The sequence below is a fragment of the Botryllus schlosseri genome, chromosome 7, assembly GCF_051294905.1.
Source record: "Botryllus schlosseri isolate E-star chromosome 7, Bs_hap1, whole genome shotgun sequence".
NCBI classification, from domain to species: Eukaryota; Metazoa; Chordata; class Ascidiacea; order Stolidobranchia; family Styelidae; genus Botryllus; species Botryllus schlosseri.
Window position 1 is genome coordinate 5,454,501 of NC_137242.1, and position 25,963 is coordinate 5,480,463.

At 40.6% G+C, this 25,963-nt stretch overlaps 1 protein-coding gene across 3 annotated transcripts; it reads right to left on the minus strand.

Annotated features, from left to right (window-relative positions):
• Window positions 1-8,413: 8,413 nt before the first annotated feature.
• Window positions 8,414-25,509, minus strand: LOC145443542 (uncharacterized). Of its 3 annotated transcripts, XM_080321491.1 has the most exons (7): window positions 25,350-25,509; window positions 22,379-22,417; window positions 14,533-14,643; window positions 13,290-14,473; window positions 12,013-12,136; window positions 11,025-11,182; window positions 8,414-8,681 (listed from the first exon to the last, which is right to left on the minus strand). In XM_080321491.1, exons 4-7 carry the CDS (start codon window positions 13,351-13,353, stop codon window positions 8,545-8,547), a joined length of 483 nt encoding a protein of 160 aa, XP_080177617.1. In that variant the 5' UTR covers window positions 13,354-14,473; window positions 14,533-14,643; window positions 22,379-22,417; window positions 25,350-25,509; the 3' UTR covers window positions 8,414-8,544. The 3 variants fall into 3 exon arrangements, with proteins under 3 accessions (XP_080177617.1, XP_080177618.1, XP_080177616.1); XM_080321492.1 differs by lacking the exons at window positions 22,379-22,417; window positions 25,350-25,509 and adding an exon at window positions 16,969-17,738; XM_080321490.1 differs by lacking the exons at window positions 22,379-22,417; window positions 25,350-25,509 and adding an exon at window positions 16,909-17,738.
• Between the last annotated feature and the right edge of the window lie 454 nt (window positions 25,510-25,963).

Consider the following 25,963-nt stretch of genomic DNA (forward strand, 5'->3'; position numbering starts at 1 on the left):
GGCGTAGTACATAATGTCAATTGTTCGATGGTAATCTTTTTTCTGCTGTCATTTTATACACCTTGTCTTCAGTGCATGGCAATGTAGCATTGGCCTACAATTTCCCGAATTTCGTCATGATTACGTCACAATGACGTATTTTAGCATGAAAATGTGACGCCAAGACGAGTCTTCTAGCTAAGAGTCCAGCCGGGGCAGTGCTTTTCAACTGGCGTGTCGTGAGAGTTGGCATGAGAGTAGAAACGGCGCAGTGTCGCAGTGTTGAGATAACTCCTTCGGACATGAAAATACTACCGAAATAATTAAGTGTCAAACTTGAAACTTGGCACAACGTTCGAGACTTCAATCAAAACATAGCGTGCTAAATCTCATGATTGATCTCGTTATGGATCATTGTTTAAATCTGTTCGCGATATATGACGGAACAGTTCACCCACTTCACACCCGACTTCGAAAGCGAAATTACTACCGTAGTCCTTGAGTATCAACCATGCAACGTAAGGCAGTGTTAGATACCAGCATCATGACATAATGTACCAAGTTTCAAGACTCATCAAGGTGCGAAACACCGTCAAAATCGACATAGACCAACAACGGTCGACGCAGCATATGGTATTGTAACAGAGTTCAGATACAAATACCATTGTTTCATCATACTGTTAAGGCAAGCCGCATTCTTGCCCCACCTGTACACTAATTTGGCCGCGTAAATTGAATAGAGAAAGCAATCGCCGCCTCTTCATTGTGAGCGACTTTAAGAGAATAGATATACGTAATGCTTGTTCGCTGTACCGGGGCACGGGCACAGGCGTTCACCAGCAAAAACGCAGAAGATTCTACGATTGTTTCATAATTTCGCTATTATATCGGTTTCTGTACGTCCATTAATGGTGAACTATACGTTATAGCACATACGTTTGGATCGGGAAATGCCCCAGTTGCCCTGGAGGACGAGCCCGCACTGCCCATCTTGTTCTTACAATTAGCTTCTTTGAGTATCTCCTTCTTTTCGGAGCTTTTTGTCGTCGTATGAACGAGCGACACTTGGGAAAAGGTGCCCGGTTAAAATGCCTACGCTTCGAAACGTTCTGCTGCTGACAATCTATCCCGGCACCTCGAGCGTAGTTGGCGGCGGTTTTCACCCCTGCATTTGTTTTTAAGAGTGAGGTCTTATAAGCAGGGTTGCCAACGACATGGATCGTATTCTTATGACAGCCAAAACTTCAATAGTTTTCCGCAAAATTTGCGAGCCGGTGACGAATTAAGGACTAAAGTTCAAAGTATAGACAATGTAGTTTTATAAAACATTGCCCTCCAAACTGAGTTATGACTGCCCTTAATTTTTGACACATGTCGATGACAACACTAGTTATTCAGAACTAATCGGTGATTAATGATTCCTGTGACACAACATAGTGACCTGTCTTTGTCACAGTATCCCATATCGCTTGAAAATATATGACAAAAGCTATGAAATTGCAGCTGAGATATTGTATAATCTACCTATCAGAGAGAAACTTTTTGCCGTTTTCTCCCACCAACCACAAATAGAGAAATATAGTGTGAAAGTCAAAGCTGTGCTTGGTAGGGATGGTGTGAACGTGAGGCACACGTTCGCGTTCTGTGTGTGAACCTCAGAAATTTGGAGGTTCACGTTCACAAACGAACCTTAGTAGGTTCTGCACTGTGAATCACCAGTAAACGAGCATGCAACCTGATATCTTTTTACTTGCTTTGTTACAAAAGTTTGCTCGAAATATTCAGCTTTCCGTTTGTGAATATTTAGTGACTCTCTGCTGCGAGCTTGACCCGCGATCACACAACATCAAGAACGAACTACACTGTATGTAGATCAGTGGTTCTCAAACTGGGAGGGGGGTCGTGAAAGCGACTGAAGGGGGCGCGAAGCTGTGGTCAACTGAAAAAAAAATTCGCACCAGCCACGATTTACCTCCAGTTGAGCGTTATTGCTCTGTGTGTAGTCCTGGTTGCATTCTGGTTGTATTTTGTGATTTGTCAATAAGGGAGGGGTGGGGGTGCGAAATCTTGTACTATCATAAAGGGGGGAAGCGTGCCTAAAAAAGTTTGAGAACCGCTGATGTAGATAGTCCGCTAATGATGCTTATTCAGCCAACCAATGAAATTGATATAAAGAATACATCGCTTAATAATGTGAAAAATCAAGCAGGCGTATGGGACCCATTTCGATTTGATATGTTTATTGTATCATAAAAACCAAATCCGTGCGATGGGGGTGTTGGACACTAGCTTGTTTATGGGGTGATATCGGTAGCAAGTATAGAAACCCGTTCACACTCTACTCAATATCAATGTAGCAATAGTCAGACGCCGAATACATTGTCCGGTCTTGGCCTGGACCGTTAAGGCGTAATAATAATATTTCCTTGCAAGTCCTCGTCGAAATGGTTGGCAAAGCCACGTGAGATATTGATTTTATGAGATTATTATAGCATTTGATAGCTCCAATTGATACATTCGGTGACTTTTGAAAAATCAGCATGTACTTCAGCATTGTGGCCTGAGTCGTCACTAGTGAAATAGTCGGTATTGTATGCCTAGTTATAGATAGAAAACTGTTACGTAGAAATAGAAATCAAAAATCATATCCTCTTCAGTAAGCAGTGCAAATAGGCAAAGCCTATTCGTGAGTACCCATGCTTACATGTGTAGATTGGTCATTTATCCCACGCCAATTTTCTTCATTTTTAATCTGTAGCTGCCAGCTTGCAGCACGGCCCACTTCTAGGCTTATATAAGACACCGCTTACACAGATCGACGGATGAGATGGAGAGGAGGAGCCAAGTGGTATGTGCGTGTATCTGTTGCGTAATAGTGCTAACACCTGCAACTGACTGTCAGTGGTCAGGTTGTTGATGAAACGGCATATAGACTGCAGAGTGCAGATAAAGATACCGCAATTTTAACATGTATAGATTTCTCGTTTTATTGATGACTGGGTAATTGAGTGGTCACGGTGAATATATATTAAGAATAAATCCCGAGAAAAAAAAACGGAGAGGAGACAATTTCACCAGAGCGGAGAAAGAGTTGGTGGCGGTTTTGATGTCGTCACAGCCCAATGCGACTATTAGCAACAAAATACAAATTGAATAGCGTGAATAAGCCGTGAATAAGCGTTCTCGGAGGACACTTTCGATTTCCGGAAAAAGGAGGACATATGGTAACCCTACAATTGACCATAGTAGTCGATAAACTCCATGAACACCACAAATAAACGAAAAAAACATACCACTTGATTAAAAACTCGGGGACACGTCGAGCAATCACCGCGCATGAATGGTACGAGGCACGAGGATAGTAGTAAATACCATCATTACAGACTCACATTTGCAACAAGTTACTGTAGTGCAAATGTCTTAAAATATGTGTCTCGACTCAAACATGCGTCGCGAACGGTATAATTTTCAGTCGCGACGGAACCATGACGATATTGTCACGCGTATGTAATATATTTGTTCGATTTCTAAAAATAACCTCAAATTGGTAATACAACGGTAGGTTTATACAGTGCAAATATTGCTCGTATATGTGACTGAAAATACCAGTGGCGGCTCGTGACAATATCGGGTGGTGGGGCAAGGGCCGGAAGCGACTTGTTATCAATATGACGTCACAGTAGCGTTTTTCAACGTTCATGATGGCCACATGAATTTCCCGTAAACAATGATTTTTAACGTAGGTGCCGCGAGAGGTTTGCCTGTGGCGTGACTTGAAGTGCGGTAACAAATGTTTTATTCATTGTTTTTTATTCAAATGATTATTTTACAAAATGTACGCGAACTAAGAATCGTTCCCATGCCACGAATCAATCATCAGGTTATCCTTAGTAGCATGCGTTATGATTTCGTGGTAGAGATTACGCAAGCGCCGAGTAAGACTATACCAAAAATACACAGACCAACTACCTACAAAGAGCATTCGCATGACACCTTGTGGTGTTTTAATCGTTCCATGCTCAGCAATTCTGTAAAGTGCTGCAGCGCCTCCGACCCGATTTGTATATGGATTCTCGTCCCGAAAGCGAGTCAAATCGATTTGCCCTCGTCCGAAAGTGTTTGGTACACGATCCTGATGCGTTACGACCAGGGGATAGGCAATCAAAGCGGTGGCACCCATAAACGTAAAACATTATAAAAAGCCAGCTGTTATCCATGGAAGATTAATTACGAGTCTGCCTGCCATCATTCAAGCAGGAATCAAAGCATTGTGTTAAATTGAAATGCGAGCACATATCGCATTAAACAATTTCATGAATAGATTATTTCATCTTGATGAATTTTTCACTTTTTTTCCATAGCCATAACAAAATATATCGGTAAATTAACTGTCAGTGTGCCTCGAGTAATAAGGATGAAAACCACTCACTTTTCCTTAGCCATAGACATGGTTGAGTTACCTGGGCTCACTTGATTGAAATTATTCGGAAAGAACATGATGTGTACATTCGTCCGCCCACCAGCATTAATTTATGTCTTGTATAAGTATTGTGCGCGACGTGATTTCTTATTAGCAAAATGTTCAATAACGAGTTTATTGAAATCTGGAATTCCCAGAACCACGTCGTTGTGAATCGAGAGAACAGCCAACGCATTAAGCCTATCTTGGCCCATCCTGTTTCTGAGAAAGGTCTTGATACGTTTCAATGTGCTGAAACTGCGCTCGGATTCCGCGGATGAAATCGGGGTGGTCAAAATGATATTCAGAAAGCTAGTTACTGTAGCAAAGTTGATCGAAAGCGAATTTTCAACTAGGAATTTTGAAAGTTCACTAGTGGTTTTAATTTCCGAAAAGGATGTGTTAGAATACAAACAAGTCAACTCGCTCTCCAACCGAGCAATGTCGATCATCGGGTAATAACGAGGCACGCTGCGCAGTAGTCCAGAAGGAAAATGAATTTTGTAGGCAGGGAAATTTCCCGGATTTAACAGGGCGAAAGTAACCAACTGGTCACTATTCAGACGATGTTGGATTTGGGACATCAGTATATCGCAACATTCGTAAGCCGCAACAAGCAGGTTTTGCACACTTATCCCACGACGTAAAAGCGCTGTGTCACCAGCGAAGTGTACATTCGCCCGGATATGCGAAATTGCCTCACAAAAATGTGCAATACACAATTGCGCAGTAGTACCATCGGCCATACGCGACTGAAAAGTGCTGTACAGTGTATCGACGTGCATGAAGATGTCACAAAAAAGCTTCAAAAAGAACAAAAATTCTTCGTCTTCCAGGAGTCGTTTAAGCCCCGCCGCTTCACGTATGGAAGTATCATCCCAGACAGGAGAGCTCGCAATCACTGAGAAGCATTCCAGAAGCTCCACCCTACTCTCTGACACTCGTTGCACAACTCTGGATTGGAAGTTCCACCGTGTTGATACGCATCTAGGTAACCGGTGCTTGCATATGTCGCGCAATAGATCAGATCGCTTTGGCGAAACAGAGAAAAAGGAGGAGAACCCTGAAAGATTTGCAAAGAATATCTTGACAGAAGATATTCCTAAGCACATTTTTTTCACTACAAGATTGAGCTGATGCGCGTAGCAATGCAAAAAATGCGCATGCGGGTAAACTTCTTTCATTAAAACTTGTAGGCTATGTCGCGATCCGCTCATGACTGCTGCGCCGTCGTAGGTTTGCGCAATAAGTTTCGACTCAACTGAATAGGGCTGTAATGTTTTTTTTAATACGTAAGAAATTCCGACAGCAGTGCGATCGTCAACAGCCACAAAGCTGTGGAATCGTTCGACTGGCATACCAAATTTCGTGAACCGAAAAATCACGACTAGTTGTGACAAACACGTAATGTCAGTTGTTTCGTCAGACTGAATAGATAGAAATTCAGCGTCAACAATCTCGGTAAACAAATGCTGTAGATAGATGTGATATATCGAATCAAGCACATCATTTTGAATAGTCTTTGAGGTACCTTTAGCTACTGTCGCGGTGTCGAGATGTTCGCGCAAAATGCTATCAATGGAAGCCGTGTATTTAATTAGATCCAAAAATACCCCCCTATTGAGAGAGCATTCCTTCTCATCGTGGCCTCGAAGGGGCAATTCATGAACTCCAATAAGTTTAATGGCATCAATCACCCGAGAGAGAACATGCCTATTCTTATCTACAAGCTCATTGTGCTTGCAGACTGATACGCGATAACTTTCATTGAGCTGCGACATTACACTTACTCTGCCAAACAATTTATATTTAACTGCCCTAGCCATGTGCAATTGTGCACTTGGGATTTTTGGTGCGTTTTCAGACGCTCTGACAAATGCTTCAGATCGCGATGACCAATTTTGTTCCAACAAGAGCCACTGCTTCCAGTACAGGCACTGTCGAATAAAAGACAGTAAAAGCAAAACAAGGCGTTTTTATCCTCGGCATAAGTAAGCCATTTATTTTTATCGAAATGCGCTGAAGAAAAGGCACGAGTGCGTTTTCCTCCGGCGTACGATTGGATCAATGGGCAATTTCTAGGCTGATACGGACCTAGTCGCTTTACCTCTAATTTTTGCTCTAAAGGCAGCTGGCTAAACGGCGTACGGAGCAAAGATTCAACACGATTCATGTTCGCACTTGACCTGACTACTTATCTGCAGAAATGGAAATGACTATAAATCGAGAGATTGCGTATGCCTAACTGGAAAGGTCAACGAGTTCGGACACATACGCAATTGTTATCTCATAGATTGGACAAGGAAATGTCATATTGAATCCAAAACATCATTCTGAAGAACTACGGATAGCAGCCTCGGAAATTCGGTCCCGGTACAGCTTGGGAGATTCTGGCCTTGAGGCTGGAGACTGTCACACGACACATACGGCTTACGGTCTATAGTGTCTATATGTGTGCTGCAAAATCGCCTTCGGAAAATATATTACCGAATAAATACGTGGATGAAAGCCGAAAACTTGGTACACTGTTACATGAAATCATCGAGAAGTATAGCCTCATGACCGTTTTCGGTATGGTACACTGTCAAAATTAATACGAACAGATCAACGCCGAATTTTGCGTAATATTTACTGAGGAATCGGCTGATCAAGCGATCAGCTGTTAGCCGCCATCGAAAACGAAACAGCTATCGCGCTTGACAGGGGTTGTAATTGTGAGCAAATGGCCCGAAGGCCACCATTCCACGGTGAAATTGACATTGGAGAATATAAAATAAAACTAAATATTTGAATGCAAACCGAGGATGTTAGTAAACTGTTTCATGATATCATCATCTCATCACCTATCTCAGTATGGAACACAGATACACCGGCTTTTGCGTGAAATCCGCAATGCGTTAGGTAGGCTAAGTGTCAGATCAGCGCACATCTCTACCATACTCGAACTTAATAACGAAATTGCTGCCCTAATCATTGAGTGTCAACCTTGAGACTTGGCACAGCGTTGGATACTAAAATCAAGACATACCATGTAAAAGTTCATGACGGATCTAGCTAAGGAGCATCGTTAAAATCAATGGAGACCAATACCGGCTTTGCGTGAAATATGTTTGCGATACATGACCGATCAGCACACACTCGACTTTGGAAACGGAATTACTACCCTAAACTTTGAGTAGAAACCCTGAAACTTAGGACAGTGTTAAATACCACCATCACGACATGACATACCGAGTTTCAAGAATTATCATGGCGTGAAACACCATCAAAATCGACCTGTACCAGCAACGGTCGACTCAGCGCATATCACGGTATCCGAGTTCAGATATAGATACGATTGTTACATCACACCTTAGGGGCGAGCAAGCATATTTGCCCCGGTTGCTCGGCCATTTTACGAATAGGAGAGAGTAAAGCAACGTTTCTTAATTGTGCGCAGCTTTGAGAGAATAGATAGTGAAAGCTTGTTATGAGCGCTACCGGGGCAAGCCCCGGCTAGGCATTCACAAAGCGAAAACACAGAAGAGAATTCGATTTTCGCGGAGACTTCGCTATGTATGGGCATTTGCAAGCGAAAGCACAAGAAGAACGCGGGTTTCGCTGTGATCTCGATATATATTGAGCGCTGTGCGTTTATAAATGGTTAAATTGTTATTGAACAGAATTTTAGGTGGGGCAATGCCCCAGTTGCCCTATAGGACGAGCCGCCACTGGAAAATACCTTATATAGTCGATGATTCACGATGCGAAAGCTGCTGCAATGCCTTTATTAACGCATATAGGCTACTTGGGCCTGAGTTGAAAGCACACCACTCGCCGAGACATCCAGACACAAGGAGGAATTTACAACACGAGTCATTGCTACTGAAACGGTCACAAATGTAAGTATAGAGCACGGCTGTTACAACTGATGATACTGGACTCGAATATGGCTTGAAGGACTACGTTGATTGCAGTCGCAAAATTTACTTCCGGTTGCATCGAGACAGCAAATGATTCGATTTATTCAATACATTTTAATCCATCAGGCAATAGTACATATATGCAATTATGCATGCATGATGTGGCATGTATGAGACCTCTGGTGATAGAACTCCTACGAATGTTCAAAGAGCCACATCGTCGTATAGACTGTAATACGGTGGCGGTTGGTGATCCCGCGTATGCGTCGAGTATGAAGGTGGTCGTTGACGAGCTTCAGAGTGTCCTGGCAGAGACAGGGTCCGTGCGGGAACGGGGTTTGCTGTTAACATAAATTTCAGTTTTCACTCCCTACAATCAAATATAAAGCTATTCTCGGTTGACAACATTGTTTGTTTGTTTGTGTGTGTGTGTGTGTGTGTGTGTGTGTGTGTGTGTGTGTGTGCGTGAATGTGTGTATGTGGATAGGGGGTGGGGAGGGTGGGGGTATTCATGGTGTTTTTCGACATCAGTGGTCATTTATACCAGGCCGACTTGTTTTTTTATCTTGATTTATCATCTGCCGACTTGTAGCACGGCCCGAGGCCCACCGATTACACGGATCAGATGGCGTGGAGGGTTGAAAACATTGATAACTTCCTAGTATGGATTTAGATCAGAGTGTTTCTTCTGGACATTTCCTTTATATGTGTTCATTAGGCGTCGCCTCGTTCAATCCAGGTGTTCGCAAACTAGGGGCCGGTTGCGAGAATGCCTATTAGGCGGATTCTATCGGAGGCTCATTTCTGTAAATTTCAGTTTGTTTATTAAAATAAAAGTAAAACCACCTCTGAGGAATGCGAACCCGGTAAACAAGGTATCAGATCAGTCGAAGCGTCATTTTAAAACGCTATAACTATAACTTAAGGTTGCTGTCTGGCCATTACTGTGAAGATTAACGTGTCGGAAAGTTGGAAATCAATAGGACGGTAATTTTCCCTTTCAGAAAAAGTAGAAGTAACTGGTAGTGCTATTTGTTGACAATATAACACATACACTATACAGTATACACACATGCTCGATGCCACCGAATAACTTGTATATCGTTTTTCGTATTTCGGGTGACGAAGAATTTCACTCAACAGTAGCCCTACTTTACTACTTCGATTGGATAAATTTATAGAAATCTTTCGAAAAGACCCTATATACGTTGCTATACTCTTATTTGACGAAGGTTGACGAGTTCATAATTGCATCAGTCCTATTACTGCTGCACACAGAGTCGCTACCTTCCCTCGTAGTAGGTTTGGCGAATGTACTGAGCAATATTTTACTAATCAGCACGCCAAATAGAAATGTGGGATCGCGATCATAAAAAGTCTGGGAACCCCTGGTCTAGTCGATTTTGCTGTTGGTACGCTGTTAGTTATGTTGTGTTGTTTGGTCGATAGTTGTTAACTTGTGTTTCATTGTAGGTTTGGCGACCATTATTTTGAAGCCTACTTTTAAGACTTATTTTAATTTCCTGTATTCCTGTTACGCCCTTTATTTGAATACATATTAACTTCACCTTCATCAACGGATCATCGTTTCTCAAGAATGGCCTGGAATTGCGTTAAGTTTAAAAATTGGCACCAATAACGCTCCTTAAGTTAGGAGCAGTTACACAGGGTATAACCTATATTCAGCTATATTTTATATTTTTACTACGATGCATGATATCCTTTGTTGGAACGGTGTCAATATAAGTACCTAAAGGCAGCCTGCTCTTTAACCATCTTACAGAAATGGATTATGAATATGATATGGGCCAGCTGACCAATGAATGAATATGCAATGTAATGACGTGTGGGAAATGGATGTTGTATGTCGAAAGTCAAATAGCAGTCTAAAGATATTAATGTATTTTTGGTTATTATCAGCAAAGGTGATCAAAGTATTGCCAAAAACATGTCAAAACTGCTTCAAGTAGAACTAGGAAATGAAGATATGAAAAGTATACGGGTAACTAATTTCAAAAAGTAGACTTGAACGATGATTCGCTTATTTTACAGGTTGGTCTGATATGTGGCCCTTTCAAAATAAGTGTAATTTTAGGTTATATATATTCAGTTACCATGAGACGGGGCTATATCTCGTCCAGCTGGTACGGTATGGTTTTTAACTTGGGGGTCCCTGAGTCGCGAATGTGATGACATCTGTTTATTTTTCAAGGCGAATATGCAGATGATTCTGGCATTTAATTTCGCTGTCACTGATCAGCTCCAAGATATATCTTGGGCAGGTCAAAGGTGCATACCCTTTTAACAGCTTACCAAATTGTGAGGTACGTAGCGGAATATTTTCAAATCGGAAATTGAGTCGCGAGCATAAACAAGGTGAAGAATCACTCGGTTATCGTGACAATTTCTCTCATAAAAGTGACGAAAGCATATCCCAAAACTATTTTCTACTTTACAAAATTCAAAGTGTACCAACTAAGTAGTTTTTCCTAAAACAGTGTTCGGTAGATGTGGAAGTAGTGTAAAAACATAACCCCTCGAGTAAGTAGTACAAGCATGCAAAACCTACTTGAGAAAAGTAGAACTTCGATACAGTGATCACCTCTGGAAACCATACGATAATATATATATAAACAGCTTGTAATTATTATTATATTATCATTAATCATCATGAAAAGATATACCTGCAACATTATTTGGTGCTTCGAGAGCCGTGCTCCTGACGTCAGTTCTGATATCACGCCGGTGCTGTTCTGACTTCCGATGTCGCCTTGTCATGATGACGCATCCCCAAATCAGAAAAATAATGGTTGCAAGGATGGAGACGATTATTGCCACAGATCTGAAACGAAAATAGAGACATTGCGCCAAAAATTCCTGGAAAATACTAAAACGCGCGTCTATAAATGTAAATGAAGAGCTTCTTGGAGGTACAGAACTTCAATATACAATTAAATAGTATATTCATATTGAAATGAACCCGAATATTTTCGGCTGACACTCGTCAGGGGTAATCGTCAGCAACTAGTAGAGAATTGGAAAGAACATTGTATATCAACAATCGTATCACAAAATATGACGTCACCAGCATGAAATTTCGAATGAGAGAGCGTTCAATGTACTATTTTTAGGTGATACACGAACTCCTTTTGTTGACAGAGTTTTGGTTGGTGTATTTTGATAAAAGTTGATTCCAAACACTTCACTATGGTTGCATTTAAAACAAATGGTCGTTTAAAACACTTTAAAACAAAGAACTTAAATAAAGTCTATTTTTTTTTCAAGTTTTAAAATCATGACATAATTGTGTAAATACTTTCTAAAAACATGTTGTAAGAGCAATTTCACAATTGCCTACGCGAAGTATGTCGCCATCTGGGGCGTATATGCAATATTTATCTTTTCCGTCGTATAAAGTAGGCCCTACAAAAGCACCGTTATGACTGACAACAAACAATTTCAGAAAATACATGTCCTGGGCGTCCATCGCTCATTCAATGCCGAATATTCTGTTACTCTTTCTAAAACACGAGGAAGATGGAAACGACATCCAGTATGATGTTAAAACAGACATCAATTAATTTCCTATCACAAAACCATCGTACTCTATGCGGTTAGGGCGCTGCGCTTGTTCAAGACACTCTTTTTAAATGTTGATGTTGTTGTTGTTACCGCGTAAAGTCTGTCTCTATTTCTTCACAGCAATTATCCGCCCCATATTGGCAACAAGCATTGTCGCAGCAGATATCTTCTAGGTAGCAATCGTAGTTTGACTGACACGATTGAGCAGTAATTCCTAAAACAAACAGATGCAGATTTGGGGTTAGGATAAGCAAATATTATCAGAGTTAATAAATATACACACGTACTTGAAATTGTATGGGTTGTAAATGCACACAGTCCTATGCGTGGCGACCACATCCTATCCTTACATTATTAAATCAGTGTGTGCAAATTTTGAACCACAACGAAATTTCTTAATCTCATCATAGTGTCCTATATGGTGTCGACACAAGCGAATACCACGCCTCAGTGAAATTGTATCACGTCACAATTTCCATTTGGCTACAGGCAATTTGACGGTCATTTTTGACCGGCTTGACGAGCATTAAATTTGGTAGAACGGGTATCAATCGAAAGCTGACTCTGCACTGATTACGAAAATATAAATTTTATTCCGCTCGTGTCCATGGAACTCCCACAGTCAGCCTCGAATTTTTCATTGTTATGGAGATTGGCATTGGGACGCAACAATGATGTCTGGCTCTTTTTCTCTCTCGTTTCGCCAGACAGCATTGTTACGTCCTGAGGTACTCTCTCGTTTCGCCAGACATCATTGTTGCGTCCCAATGTCAATCTCCATAACAATGAAAAATTCGAGGCTGATTGTGGGAGTTCCAGGGTCACGAGCGGAATAACATTTATATTTTCATAATCAGTGGAGAGTCAGCTTTCGATTGATACCCGTTTTACCAAATTTAATGCTCGACAAGCTCGTCAAAAATGACCGTCAAATTGCCTGTAGCCAAATGGAAATTGTGACGTGATACAATTTCACTGAGGCGTGAGATTTGCCTGTGTCGACACCATATAGGAGACTATGATCTCATCCAATATTGAACTTTGAATTTAAAGTTAACACCAGTAATGGTGTGACCGTAAACATCTCTCGATTTTAAAAGCGGTTCCCGGCATATTATTACCCAATATTCACTGAATAATATTCTCAATATATTTGTATTCACACTTCGATGCCATTCAGAGAGCAAATTGAAAGCATGAAACTGGAAATTTCTCGTGAGACATATGGTGGATCACGACCCATTGACAAAAGTAACCTTGGGCAGGGTACCAGTCACTCTAAATACGAAACTCAGATATAGGCCTGCTCCCTTTATGGGTATGACAAAAGCGCAGTATTACGAAGCCGATAAGAAGACTGCACTCACCTTGCACAATTACAATAACTGTGAACGAGACCTGCATAAATCTTGACATCGCTTTCCCTGGCATATGCCACGAAGTCGTAACATATCTTGCTTATAAGTGAAACCTGCATACAGCTGGAATCTTGTGACACTATTCACGTATAAGGCATACATGGATTCGCATGTTGATTTCGAATGCACAAAATGAATATTTGTCGCGATATAGGTGATTGTCCGTTTTGATATGGAACTGGGATTGTTGTATTTTAACAGGTATTGCGTAACATGATGAAAGTCACTTTTGGACTTTTGACTAGTATAGGTGAGTGTCGCGAGTACACTGTGCTTGTGGGTTCGATATAAATAGATTCGAAAAACTGTCGATTGAAAATGGTTCTATACATTTAAAAAATATGCCATTTTGTGGAAAGTGACCATATTACTTGAGGCGGAAATAGCGAATTGACAATGCTCACAACGTCTAAAACCCTCATAATATTATAAGTATGTTGATATTGTGTTGACGATACATATATACCACCAAGGGAATCGATTGTTCATATTATCCTCACATGAATGACATTATCTCTTCGGTACCATCCTTCCTTTTGCACGCCATTTAGTCACAACACCCTGTTTATATTTATGTCATACGAGCTTTATTTTTTGAACAAAATGTATATCTGAACCTCCAGTGGCCACTCCTGCATTCTCAATTTCCTGTCACGCACTCTCTCGGACAAGCTGTATATAATTATGACTGGCAATTACAGCCATATCCTTCGTGTGCTGATGAGTCTGGCTGAAATTTGATCGCCCGCATCTGTCTGCTGCAAATGCTGCCAGCAAGGAAGAAGACTTCATAATTACTATATTGTGTTTTGAAATTCTAAAATTCTGAAATTGTTAATAAGGAATAGGGAATATTAAGGTAAGATATCACAAAGCTCTGTCACATGTGAACTATAATTCGTCAAGCCGCCCATGTAACAATTGTATTTGAAGACAATAAGTGGTATGAAGTTAATTGGAATGAATAGTACAGAACTAATAGAGTGAACATATCCCCTGTATTTGAAAGCACGTTTGGAATTCATTCAAGAAATAATTTGGTTCACAACTTGCCGCTTTGCACTGTCCTTATTAGGTTAATGCTATTGCCGATTCACAATTTTGCTGGCAGTGCAGGCATGCATCTTTGACATCTGAATATATAAACGTGAATGAGTCTCACACACAATAGTCTCCGCTAATCTATCATTACCCGGATTGGAAATTCTGCGACAATTCCTTTTGAACTTGTATTCGCCAGAAGGGCGTCGAACCAGTTTGCACACTCTGTTGCAGTAACGCCTCAATATCCTTTCTTCATTTGCTATAACGAAAGGGTGCATAATCAACGTTCAACAATGCATCAGAGAAACGAGGGAAATGTTGAGGTTGATGTCGTATGTCGTATAGGGATCAGTTGACCAGGTTGACTTCAGAATAAAATTCCAATTATACCGCCAATCCTGATTATAAAAATTTCAATTCTTTCTTTTTGAATAAACCTCCCGTACGTAGAATTCGCTTAAAATAAAGTATTATTTTTCGTCTGCAGTCCAGCCACTTTCGTCTGAATAACCATTTGTTCAAAATTGGAATGATTGAATCTCCTTGTTGTAGTTACTGCCGCTACCCGGAAACCGTGGATCATTTTATAATTAGTTGTCCAAGATATGATATTCATCGGAAATTTCTCATCGATAAATGTGCTCGATTGAAATTTAATTATTGTATTGTCAATCAACTCATTGATTCTCGAATTACTCCGTATGTAGTTGAATTTGTTTTATCGTGTAACCGCTATTTGTAACTTCAGTGCTTATGGTTTTCTGTCATTTGATCGTTCTTACTCCATTCGAATATCCGTTATTATTTCATACGACCTCCTCTTTTCGTTTATAATTCCTTTGACCGTGGGGCAAAAAGGTCATCAGGCGATAAGCGCCACATCTTTCTGTTTACTAAACAACAACAACAACAACAATACCGACAATCAAGGGTCCTTCCCGCGAAGGTATATAAATGATGAAATAATGTCCACAAATTGTCGCCGATGGAATTGAAGTAACAGTGCACCAAGATGGTTGACGACTTGAGTATATTATAAACTTCTTGACCAGGGGTGACCAACCTTTTCGGCCAAAGAGCGACATGAGATTTACGAACCGTTGCGCGGTCCATTTTCTGGTTGATGACCTTTTTTAGTCGTCCGATAGGAGCGAGCGGGATTAGGTAACCGTGAAAATGAGACTTATCCTACCACGTATCGCAATCGATATCATTAATGTCATGTAAACTCACTGTACAATGATGTCCTTATAGCCGTACGAAACGCGAGAATTTTTCAAAGGTAATGAATGAATTCGGTTAATTATATTTCTTATTTGTCGCTTATATGTCGCTTATATTGTGGGTCACCTCTGTATACCATTGGGCTCAGTTCCCAAGGTCAGGGATATTAGGAACTCGGACATGATGTCACGATTTCGTTCAAAATGCGTCCATCATTTTGTGCCAAGGCTTCATCGCCAACAATCTTTCTGCGAACGCATCAAGTAGCACGCTCTCATGCGAATATAGTTATGCTCAATTCCGTAAATTAGGCGAATTTCTATTTTTTTTAATTTTCAGGAGGGTTACCAATATCACGAGCAAGAAACCGAGTGACAATAAATCGCGCGAAGCTCTAAGTCAAATAAATCTGCCGCGAAACATTCTACTTTATGGTAATGTACGAAAATCTCTACGAAAAACGTGACTGGCTCCAGGCTACGCGAATGCGTCCGAGCCAAAGTTCCATCTAATTTTTGAGTCAATCTGCGCGCACTCACCAACTCACTGCGCGGTACCTTGGACAACACTGCGCAACGACTAAAAAAAAGGTCATCACTTCCGATTTTTTATGCGCAACTTAGATTTTCTGTGCGCAGAGACCGTGTCAGCACTGCGCAATTGCGCACGATTAGAGGGAATATTGGCCGGAACTAATATCTTCGTCACCGACATCCCCAATTTCTCGGTAAGGATAATCAAATTTTTGGTTGGGCTTACAGACTCACAATATTTGACTGGGCTATTCATTTGGTAATGATATAACTTGCTTCGAAAATCGCGAAATCGCGGGCCACTCAAAACCTTGTCGCGAGCCACCGGTTGGCCACCCACACTCATGACTCTTCGCTATTTGAATTACATTTGGATCCTACGATCCACGAAAACAGACTGAGGTTGGTGTATTTGAGATATAAATGCGATAGATAATGTTTATAACACAGGTCCATATACCGCCAATCCAGTCGATTTGTGATTGCTTTGCATGACAAACGATTAAGTAATGTGGTCACGAAAGTGTATGAGCAATTGTACCGTTACCGATACTCGATAAACATGGTCAACAATTTTGCAAAAACCAAAATTATTTTATTAACTACAATATGATCTTAAATTCTCTCGGCAAGGCACCAAAATTATGCCTCAAAATGAAAAGGGGCCGTATACGTGGTGAGATCCGCACGGTAGTTTTGTCGACCAGCCTTTCCTTTCAAAAGTAGTAATTACGAGCCTACGGTATTGGGACTCTATACCCACTCACCCGCTGATACGCAGCTTTCGAATGTAAAGAGTAAAGCAATCAAGCAGATAATAATAGTACGTTTCATTGCGCAGAGATTCCTTCTATAAAATCACCACTTGCAAAGTACATTTGACTGTTGGTATACGCTGTCGCAGCTGTCGCTTTTTATTCACGCGTCGCGATACCGGAAGCAGCATTTTAACGGACGAAACAACAGCTGAATTATTGGGAAGCGGAAACGCGACTTAAGCTGTGTAATTATGCGGCGGAAGGCCAATCCACCAGAATTGCTGGCTGCGTGGCCTATGCGCTTGCGTGTTCTGTTGTGTTTATGTTTCTATGATTTGGTATCGCCCTGGGAAACGGCGTTTGCTGAAGCTTTATTTGCCATACCAAAACGAGCCTGTCTTACAGTAACGAATTTTCTACGGATCTGCTAGATATATTAAAATGTTAAAGTCTAGTTTCAAAATGCACGATGTCTTGGCCACTGATAATAGAAATAAACCATCAATTTTAAAACTGATTTAGAACAATTCCGTAACTCACAACATTACACATTAGGTCTTATAACGTGTTCGTGTTGACTTGAAGTTTAAGCTGTCTCGGGTGACGACACGCGAGCGACAAATCCGAGCTGACTAGCTGATTGAGTCGCTATTAATTCTGCATGGAGTAATTATTATCGAGGTAATTATACCTTCAGCGTATGATGAATATGAAATATGAGAAATTTAAAACAAATTATTATGATGCAATACACAACCCATCCTACATATGCATATACGGTACAGTTTAAGCCTGTCCCAGTTGTTGGCGGGCAATATAAATGTACAAACTATATCATCATGACTTAAAGAGAGAGAGAGAGAGAGAGAGAGAGGGAGATGACATTTTTTTCGTCTGCACCATTGAGAGGATTTGACGACGGATAGGCGACACGACCGTAAGGTCACCTAGGCCCTCATTTTTTCTCCTCCACGCTATCCGTTGTTGCTGCGGATACCAATTTTCGAGTCTTTGGTATGACTCGGCCGGGGATCGAACCCACGACCTATCGATCAAGAAGATGGACGCATCACCATTACACCATCTCGCATGTCAAGACTACGGTCAGACTTGCGCGACTACAGAAAATTTTAATCTTTTGTGAATTAGATCAGAATTATTGCTATACATTTATACCTGTTTCCAAATTATATAAGAGCTCTTCTTGTAGGCACAGAACTTCAATATACAATTGAATAGTTTCTTCATATTGAAATGAACCCGAATACTTTTTTCAGCAACTGGAAGAGAATTATAAAGAACATTGTATATCAACAATCGTACCACGAAATATGACGTCACCAGCATGAAATGAGATCTCAAATAACAGATGTTTGCCTAGTTGCTGACGATTACCCCTGACAAGTGTAAGCCGAAAATATTCGGTTTCATTTCGATATGAATACACTATTCAATAAGATTAGAATTAAAATGATAGCTACACAGGCTTTTCCAAACTAGATTAGAACCAGAATTGCTGAATTCGAAAAACAATGGAAATTGAACGACGTTCAGTTCATACTATATCAGAGTTAAATCAAATAAGCATGCAAAGGGCAAATGTCTAAACAGCAAACTTGGCTAGTTTCACACTATACAGTTGTACTGTAGCATTTTCGGGAAAACCAGAAATTATATTACAATTAATATTGGAGCGTGGAAACATAGCACCAATTAGGTTAGAATTAGAATGAGACCAAAGCAACATTTAACATATGAGATCAGAGTTCGCTTACCGGCATTTCGCTCCAATTAGTCCAATTGAACAATTATAATTATTTAGTTGTCCAAGTCTGCCTACAGGTACAGCGAATTCGTCGATACCGCTTCCTTGATGGCTTGAACTAGACTCGAAATTTTGCTTCGAGTCACGAGTCAATCCAATTTTGAAACGCCGAGTTATTATTCTCTCTATTCACAGTAAAACTGGTAGATACACACATAATCCGGGGAGCAACCTGCCCCCAAAGGAAAATGGCGAGATTGGAGTAAATTTTTAAAATTTCAGTAATACATTCAAATTGTTATTCCTATGCAATACACGGAGAAGTCAGATTACAGAATTGCAGCAGATGAAGAATTGGCAAGGGTTACAGAGCAGAGGTAGAGATGATTGAAGATGAAGAATCGAAATTACAGAAATTATGCTGTGATTCACAAGCGTAATTTTAGTCCAGTGGTGCATTCAAGGCCTTCCGGAGAATGTGCACAGTGCCCAATAATGTGATCTTTTGGATCACATCGAATCGAACGTTACCCGGAATTTGTTGGATATGTCTCATGAGTTTTTTGCTCACGACCCCTGTAGCACCAATGACTATCGGTACAATGTTTATTTTGCATCGCCACATTTTCTCACATTCCATTTTGAGGTCTGCGTATTTGGAGTATTTTTCTGATTCTTTTTGCAGTAGGTTGTGATCAGCTGGGACAGCCAGTTCAATGAATAAGCATTCTCTTTTCTTTTTTAGTTTGACGATTATATCCGGGCGGTTGCTCCTGATTTCGCGGTCAGTTATAACTGGTACATCCCACAGAATTTTTACTTGTTCGTTTTCTGTCACTGGTGCGGGGCTGTAATCGTACCAATTTTTTGTCGAAGTGGCGATGTTAAAATGTTTGCATAATTCAAGATGAATGTAGTGACCAATCCTATTGTGTCTCCATGTGTATTCGGTAGCTGCAAGTGCACCACAGCCGGACATGAGATGTGCTACAGTTTCATTTTGGTTGTGGCACATTCTGCATTTGCCGTCCGTGTTTTGCTTCAGAATTCTTTTGCGATAGTATTTTGTAGGAAGCGATTGGTCTTGTGCTGCGAAAATGAATCCTTCGCTTGCCGGTTTCAGGCCAGAGCTGGATAGCCAGGTCCATGAAAGCTCGTCTACATGGGGCTGTGAAGTTAACTTCTTGTGCTGTCCATGAAGAGGCATCGACTCCCATATCGTTTCTCTCATTTTGAGCGTTGCATTTTTGTATCGGACTCGTGCTGCTTTTGCTATTGTTGTGGGTTTAGCAACAGTGTTTTCTGCAGTGTACAGGTTAGCTGTTTCTATGTTGACTTCTTTGACGTACTTGTCGTGACGATAGCTCAGAGATTTTGTTTTGCGCTGTTTGTCTTCCTGTGCAATGAGTTTGCAGTAAATGTTATCGCTGTTGTTGATGTACTGTGACAAGCCGATGCTTTCTGTTTTGAAAGTTTGTTCAATTTCTTGTAGTCCTCGACCACCTTTTTTTCTGGGGATGTACAGTCTTTGTGTGTCAGATTTTGGGTGATGCATGTGGTGCATTGTCATCAGTTTTCTCGTCTTTGTGTCCAATTTTTTAATTTCATCTTTGCGCCAGTTCACCACACCAAAGCTATATCTCAAGACAGGCACTGCAAGACTGTTTATGGCATTGATTTTGTTTTTGGAATTGAGTTCAGTTTTGAGAATTGACTTGAGCCTGCTGATGTATTCTTTTTTTAGACTTGATTTCATTGCAGCATGTTAGTTATTATTATATTCTTTATTCACAGTAAAACTGGTAGATACACACATAATCCGGGGAGCAACCTGCCCCCAAACGAAAATGGCGAGATTGGAGTAAATTTTTAAAATTTCAGTAATACATTCAAGTTGTTATTCCTATGCAATACACGGAGAAGTCAGATTACAGAATTGCAGCAGATGAAGAATTGGCAAGGGTTACAGAGCAGAGGTAGAGATGATTGAAGATGAAGAATCGAAATTACAGAAATTATGCTGTGATTCACAAGCGTAATTTTAGTCCAGTGGTGCATTCAAGGCCTTCCGAAGAATGTGCACAGTGCCCAATAATGTGATCTTTTGGATCATGTCGAATCGAACGTTACCCGGAATTTGTTGGATATGTCTCATGAGTTTTTTACTCACGACCCCTGTAGCACCAATGACTATCGGTACAATGTTTATTTTGCATCGCCACATTTTCTCACATTCCATTTTGAGGTCTGCGTATTTGGAGTATTTTTCTGATTCTTTTTGCAGTAGGTTGTGATCAGCTGGGACAGCCAGTTCAATGAATAAGCATTCTCTTTTCTTTTTTAGTTTGACGATTATATCCGGGCGGTTGCTCCTGATTTCGCGGTCAGTTATAACTGGTACATCCCACAGAATTTTTACTTGTTCGTTTTCTGTCACTGGTTCTGGGCTGTAATCGTACCAATTTTTTGTCGAAGTGGTGATGTTAAAATGTTTGCATAATTCAAGATGAATGTAGTGACCAATCCTATTGTGTCTCCATGTGTATTCGGTAGCTGCAAGTGCACCACAGCCGGACATGAGATGTGCTACAGTTTCATTTTGGTTGTGGCACATTCTGCATTTGCCGTCCGTGTTTTGCTTCAGAATTCTTTTGCGATAATATTTTGTAGGAAGCGATTGGTCTTGTGCTGCGAAAATGAATCCTTCGCTTGCCGGTTTCAGGCCAGAGCTGGATAGCCAGGTCCATGAAAGCTCGTCTACATGGGGCTGTGAAGTTAACTTCTTGTGCTGTCCATGAAGAGGCATCGACTCCCATATCGTTTCTCTCATTTTGAGCGTTGCATTTTTGTATCGGACTCGTGCTGCTTTTGCTATTGTTGTGGGTTTAGCAACAGTGTTTTCTGCAGTGTACAGGTTAGCTGTTTCCAAGTTGACTTCTCTGGTGTACTTGTCGTGACGATAGCTCAGAGATTTTGTTTTGCGCTGTTTGTCTTCCTGTGCAATGAGTTTGCAGTAAATGTTATTATTATTATTATTATTATTGACATTTTACAGTGGTGCTTCTCGCCTTTTCCAGGCTATGTGCACCACGACAGTAATTTTTGTAATGTTCATATTTCTTCGTCTTTGGTAATCTTGGGGACGACTTCTTCAATCTTTCGCTCATTCAGATGTCAGTCTCTCTCGCACCCATGCGTCCCTTTCGTGGTCTTTGCTGCCGACTTGAAGCACGGCTCATTTTCAGTCTGGGCTTTTCAATGCACTGTAACTGCAGTGAGGTCGGCGATGAGGAGCCCAGAGAAACCTCCGACACATAAAAGTTGGCCCGAATCGGGATCCGAACCACTACCATTGGTGTCGTGACGCTGGCGCTTAACCAAATGCGCCACTCGCTTTCCCGAAACGCCGAGTTAAGTCACGTCATTTCTGCAAAATGACTCCAATCAAGTCGGGTCATCTGCAAAAGTTGGCTGAAGGCTGACTCGCGTCGTCCGTGACTATAGCTAAACAGGGTCGACAACATCAGTTTCGCATACATCGAAATTATATTAGTAACTAATATGGCCACGAATTCCCGGAAAGGTACAAAAAGTAGGCCTCGAAATGGAAATTTGTGCTCGAGGATAGGTCGACACCGTAGTTCTGTTGATCAGCTTTACCTCGTTAAAATAATGTTCACTAGCCTATCTCATTGAGACTCCATCCATACTCACTCTGTCTGGATCCGCGCATCTTTATCCACTCAGTTTTTGCTGCAACGACAGGGTGCATATCTACGTATAATTAAAACCAACGACTTATGATATGACATACACAGTATCTGTGCATACTGCATATGCATACCATGAGTGCAGGATGTCCATTGTGCATATGCCGTTGGACAAGGAAGGTGCAGTAATAGCCTGGTAAGACTCTCTAAGTCTTGCACCACCCCTCTATGCTATCCCAGTAATGCGCAAGGCGGGGACGACACTAATACCAGCGTTACCATGCAATCAGGTCTTTGGTCTGACTCGTACGTCTTTCTCGCGTCAAGATTACGGGCATAGTGATCAGCCAGAGATCCGGAGTAAAATGTGAGGTATGACGAGTTATGCGGCGAATGAAGTGTTCCATCTCGGGAATGTTACATTGTAGAATTTGTAGTCAAGATTGAAAAAATGTCGGATAAATTGTTGCCGATGGAATCGAGGAAAATATGTTGGTTTTTAGCGTATCAAGCTCGTGACTCTTCGATAGTTTCATTATACTTGAATCCTACGATCCAATGTTGCTAACGGAATGATGATGGTCCAGTTTGGAAATAAATCCCATAAATAATTACACTGGTCTACACGATTTTGCGCCTAGACTTCTTTGAGCCAAATTTACCTAATTTGGGGGCGCTGAATACGAATATGACGTTATTTTTGCTCTATCACATCACGTTTTTGAAATATTATATATGTTGAATATTTCTACTTTTTCGAGGTACTCAAGTAGATTTTGGCTACTTGCAGTACTTACGGAAGTGGCAATGATTTACAACTACTTCAGCATCTACCTGAATAGTATTCTAGATGAACTAATCACGTTTGCAATTTGGTTTTTGCAAAGTAGAAAGTAGTTCAGGGATAATATTGCACCACTATCATGAGAGTTATATTGTCATAAGAAACGTGAGAAATAGCCTCTGAGTCGCGGTAACTGAATTTATTTTTTCGAAGATTCTACCCATGGGTGGTGTTATTATAGTCATTTTGCGTTAGCTGCGACGATACATCTTGTGATTTCGTATGTAGCCACCTCCGACTAACTGTTGGAAGTATGCAACCACCCTCCCCCCGACCAAGTATACTTAGGTATTTACTGACTTTTACTACTGACTTTTAATAATTCTCAGACCTTTCATTTCCTCTTCCCCTTGAAATAGTTTTCACACGTCTTAGAAATTTCTACTTCTACTTCTAATTGAGTAGAAATGTAAGGCATTACTTGTGCTACTTGAGTAGCAAGGCCGATCACTTCGACCAACTCTAGTTTAGAAGAATTAGCAAGATAAGTACAGACGGAGAATAATGATCATAAATTCTTTCAAGTTATCATGATAAGCACTTTCTTTGGAAAAGCATAGACATCCTGTTTCTTTTATTGTTTCAAAACAAGCTTAAAGGGCCACATATTTGGGTCATGCACCGCAGTGAACAATTCTCTTCTACATAATATACCAACAATACAATGTATATTGTTTGCAAACTCTTACGTTTTACGAAAGAGCAGTGTGCTGTCACGAAATGCATTGGCCGAATAAGTCTGCAGGACAGATGTACGAAGATAGATAACGTAGAGAACTAAATTAGTTACGAAGCTACTAATCACAATATTTAAACGATGACTGGTATATAAAGATGATAACTGCTACCGACTAAAAAGAGTTGCATCAACATATAAATTTATGGGTCGAAAAGAGGTCCTGATCGAAAGAAGATAGAGAACCACTGGATTTAAGTTCACCGAAAACTCAGTTATTTTGTTCTGCAAGAACCGAGGTTTCATTATTATAGACGATTTCAATAACAATATTTAATCTGTTGCTGTTGTACGCTCACCATAATGTCACTAACGAAAGCCGGAATTTGATTAATTTATTAAAATGAGAAAAATACATACCGAAAAAATTTAACGTGATAGAGAAATTCTGAGCTCAGAATCGGATTCAGCAACGTAATACTAGCCCAAATCAATCATTAAAGTTTTAGGCGCGAATTTTTTTGAAATTTTAAGACCAGGGTAATTTCATGGGTCGAAAAGAGCTTCTGATTGAACGAATATAGAGAATGACTGGATTAAAGTTCACCGAAAACTAACTCATTCTGTACTACAACGACCCAGGTTTCATGATGGATGATTTCAATAACAAAATTTTATCTATTGCTGTTGTATGCTTACCGTGATGTCACTAACGAAAGCCGAAATTTGATTAATTTATAAAAATGAGAAAAATTCATACAGAAAAAATCTGACGTGATAAAGTAATTCTGAGCACAGAATCAGATTCAGCAACCTTAAATTAGCCTAAATTAATCATTAAAATATTTAACGCAATTTTTATTCGAAATTTGTAGACCAGTGTAATATTTATACGACGGGTCCTCCGAGCTAGTCAATTCACGATTTATTTGCAGAACATACACTAGCGCACAGTGGGATCGTAGTTTGCAGACATCTAAATTATATTGGTATAACTGTAATATGATCGCAAATTATCCCGGCAAGGTAACAAAATTATGCCTCAAAATGAAAATTTGTGCACCAAGACAGGTCGGCACCATAGTTCTGTTGATAGACCTACCATGTTACCTTGTTCACTATAGAGCAGTGGTTCCCAGCCTGGGTGGGCGCGCCCCCTTTGGGGGGCATGAAAGCATCTGAAGGTGGCGCGAATTACAGGGGGCACGATTTACCTCCAATTCACGCGTGTTTCTCTATATATAGAACGAATTTCATATTTTTATTTATCTCATCAACAGTCGTAACCTTCGATGCCATCAAACAATCTGTTGAGGTTGCTAGCAACCCGGTTGGATTTTGTGATATGACGATAAGGGGGGCACGAAATTTTTCATAATCGGAAAGGGGAGCGTGTCTAAAAAAACGTTGGGAACCACTGCTATAGAGCCTACCACACTGAGACTCAATACTTACACAATGATGAGCAGCTTTTGAAAATAAGAAGCAAAGTAATCAAATATATCACAATAGTAGTTTTCATTGCGCACATATATCCCTTCTTTGAAATCACAACTCGCAACTTATTTCTATACACATTCTGTTCTGATAGTATATTCCGATTGCGCTCATAGCGTCGCAGTTGTCGCTTTTGACTGACAAAAGCTAAATGATCCGGGATGCGCAAACGCTATACAAATGGCATAGTTACACGACGGAAATGACTTTCCCGTATACATTATCTCGAGTAAAATGTGTTTCTGTCTTTTTCTGGCGTTTGCTGAAGCATTCGATATACCGAAACGAGTCGGTAGTATACTTGGAATTACTAGCGTGTCTGGGGAAAGAGACCACCGGATTTCACACACCGGGGTTTGAGTCTTTCCATTTCGATGCATATACTGCATAAATTTACAAGATCTTGTTTAGATTACTTTAACTATACAGAAGGATCGTGTTTGATCTTGTTCCTTATATTTCCACAGTCCTCTCGCTCGTTACGTGATCACTACTGGCTGAAGAAGCATGCTGTGATTATTCGGTATCAAGAGACTTCATTGATTTTAGGTATTCGAAGCCCCTATTATTTA